Source organism: Ranitomeya imitator, chromosome 3, assembly GCF_032444005.1.
Source record: "Ranitomeya imitator isolate aRanImi1 chromosome 3, aRanImi1.pri, whole genome shotgun sequence".
In the NCBI taxonomy this organism is placed as follows: Eukaryota; Metazoa; Chordata; class Amphibia; order Anura; family Dendrobatidae; genus Ranitomeya; species Ranitomeya imitator.
The window spans coordinates 172963933-172977558 of NC_091284.1; the positions used below are offsets into that span (position 1 = coordinate 172963933).

Here is a 13626-nt window from a genome sequence, read left to right on the forward strand (position 1 = left end):
CCTGCACACCCCCTCCACTCACCGCTCACACAGGGTTAATGCGAGCGGTAACGAACCGCGGGTACCACACTCCGTAACCGCTGCTATTAACCCTGTGTGACCAAGTTTTTACTATTGATGCTGCCTATGCAGCATCAATAGTAAAAAGATCTAATGTTAAAAATAATTAAAAAAAACAAAAAACTATGCTCACCTTCCGTAGTCCGACGATGCGCACGCGGCTGCCGCCAGCTTCCGTTCCCAGAGATGCTTTGCAAAATTACCCAGAAGACTTAGCGGGCACATAGGGACAGCTTCGCTGGATCCCGGCGGGTGAGAATATAACTATTTTTTATTTTAATTATCTTTTTTTAAAACGGATATGTGCCCACACTTCTATATACTATGTGGACAGTGTTATATAGCACGTGGGCTGTGTTATATACAGCATGGCTGCTATATACTACGTGGCCAGTGTTATATACTGTACTATGTGGGCAGTGTTATGTACCACGTGGGCTGCGTGATATACTATGTGGCCAGTGTTATATACTATGTGGGCAGTATAAATCATCCAAAACAGAAAAGTGCAATACACAGACACAGTATTAAAATAATTTTTATTAATAATAATGATATTAAATAATATAAAAAATAATAAATTACATAATAAAGCTGATAAGTATCAAGCACACTACAATAGTATGATGGAGCACCTCAACATATATAAAATATGAAATATAGACCCTGTATTCATATAATACATTTATATTGCACTAAAAGGATTGATGAATACAAATATTAAAAAAATACAAGTGTATAATGAAAAATCCCTAATCACAAAAAAGTGAAAACAATGTAATTTAGTAAAAATTGCAAATAATGTGCAGTGTATATATATAATCAAAATGTATATGTGACAATAAAACAAAATAAATAGCGCTAAATATACCCAATATACTGCACTCGTAGAATATATAAAATAAATGATGCAAAATTGTGCAAAAAGTAAAACCACAAAATTATATAAAAGTGTGTAACAACTAAGAGGGAATAAAAAAACGCTAAATATATCTAATATATTGCACTACCCAAACTACAAAATGTATATATATGTGCACAATAATGCTAAAAAGTGCTGAATAAATAACTACATGTAACCAAGGCAAAGGAAAAAGGGGTGTAACAAAATTGTATTCAATATAGCAATCCCTGCATATAAATAAGGTATACCTGTGCAAATGCTAATGACATTTTGGCTATTCTTCCATCCATTTCAACGGTGGTCTTCCGGTTTCTTCCATGTCTCTCTGGTTTGGTTTTCCATTTTAAAGCATTGGAGATCATTTTAGCTGAACAGCCTATCATTGTCTGCACTGCTTTATAAGTTGTACCCTCTCCAATCAACTTTTTAATCAAAGTACGCTGTTCTTCTGAACAATGTTTCTAACGACCCATATTTCTCAGCCTTTCAAGGATAAATACAGTTACAACATGTCCTGGCTTCACCCTTAAATAAGGGCCACCTGATTCACAGATGTTTCTTGATAGAATGATTGACCTCACTAATTGATCTCCACACTGCTATTATTTAGAACACACCCCCTTTCAATTAATTACTCTAATACACAGACTCAAAAACATGCAGAGCATGAATACGGAGTCTGTTGGTTTCCTTAGAATCCACTGCACCAACTGGGAAATTGTTTGTAATATAATTTATACCAAAAACTGTGATTAATCTGGTTTGTCATATTGGACTGCTATTATTTTGAACACTACTGTATAGACAAGATGTACTGATCAAAAAGGGGGAGCTACACTCCTCCATGTACAGCATACCAAGCAAAACCGAAGAAATGGGCCTGTTCATATGCGCATCTAGCTTTTTCAAAGACACGTCCAGCTATACGTTTCTATGGCCTTTCCTCCATTACAGAGGAATCACCGTTTGAATTGAAATTTATTGAGGCTGGAGAGCTATGGTAGATCTGAAACCTCTGTCTTTCCAACTCTATTCTCCAGGTAAAACCACATCATCCTGCTTGACTGATGATTCCAATGTCTAAAGTCACACACCATAAAGGCTGTCAGTCAAGATAGGTAAATTAGGGTCAGTTGAGAATGCTGACAATTTCTACAGGACTGCAGAGCATGTTGCTTAAAGGGAACCTGTCAGATCCCCCGAGCTCCAAAAATCACCAGCAGCTGTAAAAATTCCTTCCTAAACGTCACTTTATCACACACAAACAGATCTCTAGAGAAGGTATTTCTAAAGTCCGTTTATGATATGTAAATGAGGGCCTTGACTTGTTGAGGGGGCGTTAGAGCCCCAGACTAGTGGGCCCACTTAGCATGTTATCACGTCCCTGTGGGTGTGATAACATGGCTTACAAGTGCTGGCATCATCGCTAGCGCTATACATACTTCACGCATGTGTGCAGCTTCTTTCCCTTACTTCATTGTTCCTCCTTGTCAGAAGCACACTGCTTCAGAGAGAATTCCAATCAAGTTCTCAGATTAAATAGTAAAAGCCTGCTAACAGATTTCCTTTAAAGACCCAGACATTTTTTGTTTCTGCACTTTTTTTTCCTACCATTATTCTAAAAACCATAACATTTATTTCCTATCGACATAACTATATGAGTGAGTCCTTTTTGTGGGAAGATCTTCACAGGAGTTCTAAGATTATTACTATAGCAGGGTCACAGATGCCATGGTAACTTATCGACTTTCCAAAATCGCATTAAATTGTTAACGGCAGCAATCGGAGCTCGCTCCAGTCGCTGCTCTACAGAAAGATCCTGGCTATCTAACTCAGCTAGCATGCTCCTAACCCCTGAGTGACCTGTGATGAAATCAGCTGTAAGGATCCCCCTCTGATCCCCACTATAGTGTTTGGCTGTAAATGAACAAGCTGAGGTAGAAGTCTCCTTGATGTGCCCGGTCTGTCCTGCCCCCTAGGCTTTAGTCAACCAGGTGCCATGGATAGACATCATCAACAGAAGATTCATTTCTCATTTCTCTGTAGATTTTCTTCAAGAGTGAATGTTTTAGGATCACACAGAAAATGCTGTAGACAGTGAGGGCAACTATATTTCTTGCTTAATCAAATTGTCATTTTTGGGTTTGGTGTTCTTTTAAGCTACCTCCTCTACACAGGGAGACAATGCGTTGCTGTGATGCTTTGGTGCCAATCATTGTTTGATCTGATGCTCCTCACATTTCAGATTGTACAGCATGAATTTTGGAAGGAGGCTTTTAACTGATGATATCAGATAAAACAATCTGTGCAATGCACAGTGCAGAATCTTCACCGAGATGCAGATATGCAAATGAACAGTCTTCCCAAAAATCTTTATTGCTGATGATGTGGTTTGCCTACGAATAACTGGATCAAACAATCTGCTTGTCTTTCAGAGACCTTGAGAGGCAAGTGCTTCTGTAGATTGGCCAGGGATCACGTCACATGCGTTATCTTTGAAGGTTGTCTGTCAGCAGATTTGACCCCGTATACTGTTAACCTCTCAAAATAGGTGTTGGGGAAAGTAATTCCAACGACTTCATGTTTGCAATCATGAATCAGCCACACCAGAGAACATGGTATTTTATTCAGTCAGTGAGCTCTGGGCGTTCTTTCATCTCTGAACAGTCCTTTATTATCAGTGGCATCCCCCTCAAAATCCATCCACTCTTTATCACTATATAAAAAAAAGGCGCTGAATGAAGAAGTCAATCAAGAGAGGAGGGGAGGATTTACCAGTGGTCACACAGGACACTTCGGAGATAAAAAAAAATGCCCAGAGGACACTTACCGACTATTTAGCATATGGAGGTAAATGAATAAAAGATCATTTTCTCCTCTCCATTGGGTTTAGGAAGATCTGGCTACCTTTATTTTCTTTGCGCCTATTTAGGGGTGTAAAATGTTTACAAGGGTCAAATTTGACAAAATGAATACTGATAACGATTGCAGAACACAATATTCTTATTATTTTATTTCATCAAAATATTTCTGGAAAAAAAAGTATATATTGAAAGTACACAGAGAGCATACAGATGTAACTGTATCTAGAGTTAATATAACACAGGCATACTATTTGAGGCTGGGAGGGCATGCTTGGGGTTTTAAAAGATGGGGAAGCAAAGGACTGGAAGGTACTTAAAGGGACTGTCAGCACTGAATGACTACTTAAACCAAGTACAGGTGCTCGGTACAAGATGGCGGGGTCAGTCATTTATATACACCTTCCCACCTGCTTGGTTTCCATCTATCTCAACCCTTATCTGGCTCAATGAAGCCAGAGCTGTCAATCATATAAGAGGGTGTGGAGATTGGGGGAAAACAAGCAGGTGAGAAGGTGCATTTAAAAGACTGACCCTGTCATGATGCACCGAGCGCCTGTACTTGGTTTGAACAGTCATTGTGTGCCGGCAGAGCACCTTTAAAGGGAACCTGTCACATGTATGCAGTCTAATCTATGCACGTTATGGTATAGACGAGGAGAAGCTATAGGTTTGTTGGAAAAGGTTCAGTATGACTTGTATTTTATTAATTTAAATCCTTGGTGTTTATAAGTATTACAGTCCAAGAGTCCAGGGAGCGGTCCTACTCAGTGATTGACAGCCATCTTTGCATGCAAGACAGTCAATTACTGAATAGAAACACCCACTGCACTCCATGTACACACCAGGGATGCCAATGAATAAAAAGCAAGTTTAATGATACTTTTCCCATCAAAATCAGATCAGCTCCTCCTGCTCTACAACATCCCGCCTGCAGATCAGATCACATTTTCAACATGACAGGTTCCCTTTAACAAAGGTTGCTAGAAACATTGGACTTCTCATGAATCAAGAAAAGGTGGACTTGAGGAATAATTGGAGTTCATCGTCATTGTGGTGTAGTCATACATGGCAGGAGTGTGCCAGAGTAAATCAAAATATGTGACAAAGCCGCATATTTTCCGCCAATGAAATAAGGATGAACACATTTTACACTTTTAAACCATGCGGCCAGAATGCAGTGGGACACGGCTGATGGCTCGGCGCACTATTGCCACATGTGAATGCCCCAAGAATTAAATCCAGGACACATGAACCCGCTCTTCACTACGAGAAACAACGAGCATCAATATAGGATTATAGTGAATGGTGGCTTACGAAAGGTAATTATTGCAATAAAAATTAAATTGCTCCCGAGCATCTCGCATTCCTTATCTAAAGTATATGTTATTATAGACTCATATAAGGGGCCGGCCCATTTCTAATGAAAAAATGTATGTAAAACAGTGACAAGTAAAATACTGAAATATGAAAGTCACTGCATAACACAAGGCGTAACGCCGATGGATCCCCTGGCTTTGTCATCTTAATTTTGATACAGGCATATGCCTGCGCTGGGCACGTGTCTCTGCATTATCAGGCGGCACTTGTAAAACCTCTAGATTTCCTGTCTTGAGATTTGCAGTCGGTATGACCCCGCATGTCTTGTGCTGCAGTCAGGAGCTCCGATTCTACAGCATTAAATATTAACTATGTACTATTAATAATGAAGGATGACAGCTCCTTAATCAGGCAGCCCAAGGTTGTCTTTTTCCTCCAGACAGCGCAGTCATTGCAGATTGGTGCAGTCTTCTGGCTTCCTATGTGACGCAATACAACAAATCGTCAGGGTCCTTTAGCCCTTAACGTCATAGATGGCATGGAGAATAATACTGTGGTGTCATCGCCGGAATCTGAATCCTCTTCATCTATCTGAGTCATGTATCTCACACTGGTCGGATGATACTCTGTGATCTTTGTGCGGTCACAGAGTCTAGATTGGAAAGCCACCTGGAAAAATAAAATAGGTTATAAATCAGAGTTGTATATTCCCATAAGTGAGCATTACTGCAGTGTACATAATGCAGCTGGAAACACACATTATAAGCAGTATGATAACACATTCATACAACGGATATTACATTATTTTGCTGCTGATCATTGCTAGAGAAAATAATCCTTGCACTCATCTATTTTCTGCATTAACACTTCAGCTTCACTCTTATGTACATAGCACTTGCCTGATTTTATTTGCAGGTAAGTGTGAAACCTTTCCACATTGCATCATTTCTACAATAACAGTAAAATTGAGAAGTCCTTATAAAATTGCAACCTTGTCATTTACCTTTTATTAAAGGGAATTTGTCAGCAGGTTTTCTGCTATCCGAGAGCAGTATGATGTAGGGGCAGAGAGTCTGATTCCAGGGACGTGTCACTTACTGGTCTGTGCTTTGCTGTTTCAATAAAATTAGTGTTTTATCAGCAGGAGATTATCACTAGAGGACTAGCTATCTCATGCCATGCAGTCCTCCTGCTCCGTATATCCCCACCCCCACCACTGATTGACAGCTTTCTACCAACGTATAGTGTAAATAACAAGATCTCAAATACAGATACCATCATATAAATTCGGGATTAAAGCAACCCGTATGCATGTGGGTACTACCCTGCGGCGCTCCTAAACAACAGTAAACCACCAGAATATGGAGCAAATACACCACTACAAAATCAGAAAGAAATTTTTTTTTAGAATAAATATTGTATTCTTACTACAGATAAGACAAAACCATGGGTATAAGTAATACATAATCATCAGTAATATCCCCAATCAAGGTATCAGATCCAACTAAAATGCCTAGTGCATAGAAGATACAGGAATGACCGAATCCCAAGTGTCATGGAGGGAGGTAATACTATTATATCCTGGAGATTTCTCCCTGTTCTTTGGTCAGTGACCTTTCATAGGAGACTCCCTACCTACAGCACTCAGGGACCATATGTATTGTAAATATTATTACCCATGTTAGTGTCCATCCTCATCCATTCTGCATGTATGATGCCAATAAGTTGAATGCGGGGGAGGGGGCGGTGCCTCTTACTCACAGGTCCCATAGCGGCCACTGGCTGGGGGCCCCTGGAGAAGCTGGGGTCCTAGGCAGCTGCCAGGTCTGCCTGCCCCTAACGCCGGCCCTGCATGCTGTAGACCACAGGTAGCCTGTGGTCTACAGAAAAGTAGGTACAAGCACAGATGGGACTTTGTGAACCGTGGCGCAGTGACATCACCATGTTGGTCCACCCACGTCTTGGTCATGTCTGCATGCAGACTCCTCAGGATCCATTGATAGGTGAGTATAAGATTTTTTAAATTTTATTTTAATAGTGCTCATTGGGTGATTACTGGGGGCCATCCATACAGTGTGGGGGCTACTGGACTAATGGGAGCAATCCATACAGTGTCGGGGGACTTCCGGGGGGCCGTCCATACAGTTTGGGTGGACTGGTGGAGGTCATACACACAGAGTGGGGGGCTAATAGACTACTGGTGGACATCCACACAGGGTTGGTGGCTACTGGACTCCTGGTGGCCATCCATACATTGTGGGGGACTACTGGACTTCTGGGGGCCATCCATACTGTGTGAGGAGAATACTGAGGGAAATCCATACAGTGTTGGAGATACTGGGGCCATCATACAGTGTGTGGGTATATTGAGAGACATCATACAGTGAGGGGGGCTACTAGGGGCCATCTATACAGTGTGGGGGGGGGCTACTGGACTATTGTGGGTCATGTCTACAGTGTGCAGGCACTATGGGGGACCATCTATACAGTGTGGGGGCACTACTGGAGGCCATCCATACAGTCTGGGGGACTGCTAGTGGCCATCCAAACAGTGTGAGTGGATTACTGGATTTCTGGTGGCCATCCATACAGTGTGGGATAAATACTGGGGGCCATCATACAGTGTGGAGAGAATATTGTAGGCCATCCATATAGTGGGGGGGGGTAATGGGGGCCATAATACAGTGTGAGGGGAATACTAAGGGCCATAATACTGTGGGGGAGAAACTGGGGGCCATTATACAGTGTGCAGAAACTATCTGGGGCCATCTATACAGTATGAGAATACTGGGGGCCATCCATACAGTGTTTGGGGACTACTGGGGGCCATAGTACAATGTGAGGGGAATACTGGGCGCTATCCATACAGAGTGGGGGACTATTGGACAACTGGGGGCCATCCATAAAGTGTGAGGTGCTACTGGGAGCTAGCCATACTGACGAAGCCAAGGCGGTGAAACGCGCATCGAGACTCCTGCATGTTCCACCGGCACTCCTGCACTTTAGTCACGACATGTCTCAAGGTAATGTTATCTTATACTGCTTAACATCTGTCTAAACAAATTTCTTTGCCCTAAGACAGTCATGCTGGGATTCTGCGATTTAACCCTTAGCAGTCACATATATATGCAGCATCTATTTCAGATGCTTTGCCCAAAAGGAGTCTTTTTCCAGGCAGTCATACTTCCAGTTTGCTGCCCATACTGCTATTCAACTTAACTGACCCTACTGATTGACATCTGCTTCTCACACCAGCATTTATTATTTCTACATGTATGTGCAGATACTTGCTAGGAAATACTTGTGTTTTCTTCATGAAGTGATACAGGTGTTAAAACTCCCTTCACATCCGTTTTTTAGCTGCTGTTTTGTCCTCACTGTATTACCTGTTAATGTCTGTCACTTATGCCTAATAAAAGTTTATACATTTTTTGCCAAACCTTTCATGCTGAACGCTGCTGACTGGCATTATCAATTCCTTGGATATCTTTTTGTATCACTTTTCTGTTTTATACAGTTTAACTACTTTTTCCCATAGATCCTTTGACAATTTGTTTGCTTTCCCCATGACTCACAATCCAGAAACATCAGTGGCTGGATGAAAGATGCAAAAGTCTGTCTGGATCCCAGAAACTCACTCAGCTTTTATGCACACACACTGATTACAAGCAAACAGGTCACAGGTGAGGATGTTACCTTTAGTAGCCATTCAAACCCATTTGTGTCAACTTCTGTGCATGTTATCAGGCCAAAATCACCAGGGTATGTGAATGTTTGATCAGGGTCATTTGGATGTTTTGGGTTGTCAGTATGAGTTAAAAAGAGAAAACTCAGTAGTTTAACAATAAATGACTTCACCCAACCACTAACCATGAGTGGAGAAAAAGTTTTGGTGTTATCATTCATATTTGGCCAAGAGTTCAGTTTTACTCAAATTAGTTTATGCAAAAATGAATACATCGCACATCAAAAACTACTACATCTAGTATTTTGTGTATTTTCGATTCATTTTTAAAACAGCATCAAGTCTTCTAGGCATGGAATGAACAAGTTGGTTACATATTGCAACATACATCTTTTCCAATTCTTCAAGAACGTCCTCTTTTAGAGCATGGAAGCTGGATGGAGAGTGATGCTCAACTTCTTTCTTCAGATTTTCATGTGGGAGTTTGATTAGATTCAGATCTGGAGCACACTTAGCCACTGAATCACTTTCACTCTGCTGTTCTTCAAAATTGGAACATTGGCCTTAGATGTGTTTTTGGATCATTGTCATGTTGGAAAACTGCATGTCTACCAAGGCGATGGCATCTTCTATTTCAATTTAGAGCAGAAAATCTGTGAATTCATCATACCAATAATGAAACGTATTTCCATGACTCCAGGAGCACTCATGCGGCCCCACATGAGGACAATGCCACCACCATGTTTTGCTGCAGGCACCATGCATTTTTCTTTGTAACCCTCTTCTTTGCAAAGCCATGCAGTTCTGAATCCATCAGTTTCGAAAACATATATATTGGCTTCGTTACTCCAAAGTATAGAGTTACAGTATTCTTAAGATTTTTCAGCATGGGCCCTGGTGAATTGTAAGTGGGCTTTTTGCGCATGGGCTTTAGTAGAGGCTTCTTTCCTGGACGACACCCATTCATTCCTTTGCAGTGCACGCCATATTATGTCACGGAAAACACTCACTACAATTTGGCTTTCTACTTCTTAAGATAGCTGCAGTTACATAGTTACATAGTTATTAAGGTTGAAGGAAGTCCATCTAGTTCAACCCATAGCCTAACCTAACATGCCCTAACATGTTGATCCAGAGGAAGGCAAAAAAAACCCATGTGGCAAAGAGTAAGCACCACATTGGGGAAAAAAATTCCTTCCCGACTCCACATACGGCAATCAGACTAGTTCCCTGGATCAACGCCCTATCAAGGAATCTAGTGTATATACCCTGTAACATTATACTTTTCCAGAAAGGTATTCAGTCCCCTCTTAAATTTAAGTAATGAATCACTCATTACAACATCATACGGCAGAGAGTTCCATAGTCTCACTGCTCTTACAGTAAAGAATCCGCGTCTGTTATTATGCTTAAACCTTTTTTCCTCCAAACGCAGAGGATGCCCACTAGTCCCGGTTTCAGGTCTATGATTAAAAAGATCATCAGAAAGGTCCTTGTACTGTCCCCTCATATATTTATACATTAACATAAGATCACCCCTTAGTCTTCGTTTTTCCAAACTAAATAGCCCCAAGTGTAATAACCTATCTTGGTATTGCAGACCCCCCAGTCTTCTAATAACCTTGGTCGCTCTTCTCTGCACCCGCTCTAGTTCAGCTATGTCTTTCTTATACACCGGAGACCAAAACTGTGCACAGTATTCTAAGTGTGGTCGAACTAGTGACTTGTATAGAGGTAAAATTATGTTCTCCTCATGAGCATCTATGCCTCTTTTAATGCATCCCATTATTTTATTTGCCTTTGTAGCAGCTGCCTGACACTGGCCACTGAATATGAGTTTGTCATCCACCCATACACCCAGGTCTTTTTCATTGACGGTTTTGCCCAGAGTTTTAGAATTAAGCACATAATTATACATCTTATTTCTTCTACCCAAATGCATGACCTTACATTTATCCCCATTAAAGCTCATTTGCCATTTATCAGCCCAAGCTTCTAGTTTACATAAATCATCCTGTAATATAAAATTGTCCTCCTCTGTATTGATTACCCTGCAGAGTTCAGTGTTATATGCAAATATTGAAATTCTACTCTGAATGCCCCCTACAAGGTCATTAATAAATATGTTAAAAAGAAGAGGGCCCAATACTGACCCCTGTGGTACCCCACTGCTAACCGCTACCCAGTCCGAGTGTGCTTCATTAATAAACACCCTTTGTTTCCTATCCCTGAGCCAGCTCTCAACCCACTTGCACATATTTTCCCCTATCTCCATTATTCTCATTTTATGTATCAACCTTTTGTGTGGCACCGTATCAAAAGCTTTTGAAAAGTCCATATACACTACATCCACTGGGTTCCCTTGGTCCAATCCGGAACTTACCTCTTCATAGAAACTGATCAAATTAGTCTGACATGAACGGTCCCTAGTAAACCCGTGCTGATACTGGGTCATGAGGTTATTCCTCTTCAGATACTCCAGTATAGCATCCCTTAGAATGCCCTCCAGGATTTTACCCACAAAAGAGGTTAAGCTTACTGGCCTATAATTTCCGAGTTCAGTTTTTGTCCACTTTTTGAATATTGGCACTACATTTGCTATACGCCAGTCTTGTGGTACAGACCCTGTTGTTATGGAGTCTTTAAAGATTAAAAATAATGGTCTATCAATGACTGTACTTAATTCCTGCAGTACTCGAGGGTGTATCCCATCCGGGCCCGGAGATTTGTCAATTTTAGTGATTTCTAGACACCGCCTCACTTCCTGCTGGGTTAAGCAGGTGACATTTAATTGGGAATTTTTATCACTAGACATTTTGTCTGCCATGGGATTTTCTTGTGTAAATACTGATGAAAAAAAGTCATTTAGCATATTGGCTTTTTCCTCATCCACCATTTCACCCAGACTATTTTTAAGGGGGCCAACACTATCATTTTTTAGTTTCTTACTGTTTATGTAGTTAAAGAATATTTTAGGATTATTTTTACTCTCTCTGGCAATGAGTCTCTCTGTCTCAATCCTTGCTGCCTTGATTTGCTTTTTACAGAATTTATTTAATTTTTTGTATTTATTTAATGCCTCCTCACTACCTACTTCCTTTAATTCTCTAAATGCTTTCTTTTTGTCACTTATTGCGCCCCTTACAGCTCGATTTAGCCATATTGGTTTCCTCCTATTTCTAGTATGTTTATTCCCATACGGTATATACTGTGCACAGGTCCTATCCAGGATGCTAATAAACGTCTCCCATTTTCTTTGTGTATTTTTGTGTCTCAGGATATCGTCCCAGTTAATTGCACCAAGATCCTCTCTCATCCGTTGGAAATTTGCCCTCCTTAAGTTTAGTGTCCTTGTAAGCCCTCTATTACACATCTTTTTAAAGGATACATGAAAACTTATTATTTTGTGATCGCTATTACCCAAGTGACCCCCAACCCTTATATTTGATATGCGGTCTGGGAAATTGATTAATATTAGGTCTAGCAGTGCCCCCCTTCTTGTTGGGTCCTGAACCAGCTGTGAAAGGTAATTGTCTCTCATAGTTGTCAAAAACCGATTACCTTTGCTGGAACTGCAGGTTTCTGTTCCCCAATCTATTTCAGGGTAGTTGAAGTCTCCCATAATAATGACTTCTCCTAGAGTCACAGCTTCATCTATTTGCTTTACGAGGATATTCTCCATTGCTTCCATTATTTTTGGAGATTTATAACAAACCCCTATCAGTAATTTATTATTTTTTCCCCCTCCCCTTATCTCCACCCACAGGGATTCTACATTTTCATTAAATTCACCTATATTATCACGCAGGATGGCTTTTAAGGACGATTTTACATATAGACACACCCCACCCCCTCGCTTATCTGTACGGTCATTTCTGAACAGGCTATAGCCCTGCAAGTTAACAGCACAGTCATGGCTCTCATCCAGCCATGTCTCAGATATCCCCACCATGTCATAATTATGCTCCAACAACATTAGTTCTAATTTGTCCTTTTTGTTGGCGAGGCTTCTGGCATTAGTATACATACATTTTATGTATCTCTCTGCACCTCTATTCTTTCTTAAATTATTAACTGTTCTAACCCCACCCCCCATGCCACCGTCACCCCCAACTTCCTTATTTGTGCCCAGGTCTCTATCTGCACTATCTTCCCCTCCTATAACATGAATACCCTCCCCCCCAATTCCTAGTTTAAACACTCCTCCAACCTTCTAGCCATTTTCTCCCCCAACACAGCTGCACCCTCCCCATTGAAGTGCAGCCCGTCCCTAGCATAGAGCCTGTAGCCAACTGAGAAGTCGGCCCAGTTCTGCAGGAACCCAAACCCCTCCTTCCTACACCAATTCTTGAGCCACTTATTAACCTCCCTAATCTCCCGTTGCCTCTCTGGCGTGGCACGTGGTACAGGCAGTATTTCGGAAAATACCACGTTGGAGGTCCTTGCTTTCAGCTTGTGGCCTAATTCCCTGAAATCATCTTTAAGGACCTTCCACCTACCTCTAACTTTGTCATTTGTGCCAATGTGCACCATGACCGCTGGGTCCTCACCAGCCCCTCCCAATAATCTGTCCACCCGATCAGCGATGTGTCGGACTCGAGCGCCAGGAAGGCAGCACACCGTTCGACGATCCCTGTCTTTGTGACAGATTGCCCTATCTGTTCCCCTAATAATTGAGTCCCCCACTACCAGCACCTGTCTGGCCTGCCCTGCTCTCCTATTTCCCTCCTTACTGGAGCAGTCACTCCTCCGGCTTTCAGGGGACATGCCTGGCTGCAGCAGTGCTACCCCTGTAC

General features: G+C 41.5%; 1 protein-coding gene across 3 annotated transcripts in view; it reads right to left on the minus strand.

The window, feature by feature from the left end:
- Nucleotides 1-3949: 3949 nt before the first annotated feature.
- Nucleotides 3950-13626, minus strand: part of LOC138673050 (uncharacterized) — a 996796-nt gene continuing 987119 nt past the window's right edge. For all 3 annotated transcript variants that reach the window (XM_069761611.1, XM_069761612.1, XM_069761610.1), the window contains one exon: nucleotides 3950-5814. In XM_069761611.1, the coding sequence (XP_069617712.1) occupies nucleotides 5650-5814 (165 nt within the window). In that variant the 3' untranslated portion in view covers nucleotides 3950-5649. The remainder of the gene's footprint in view (nucleotides 5815-13626) is intronic.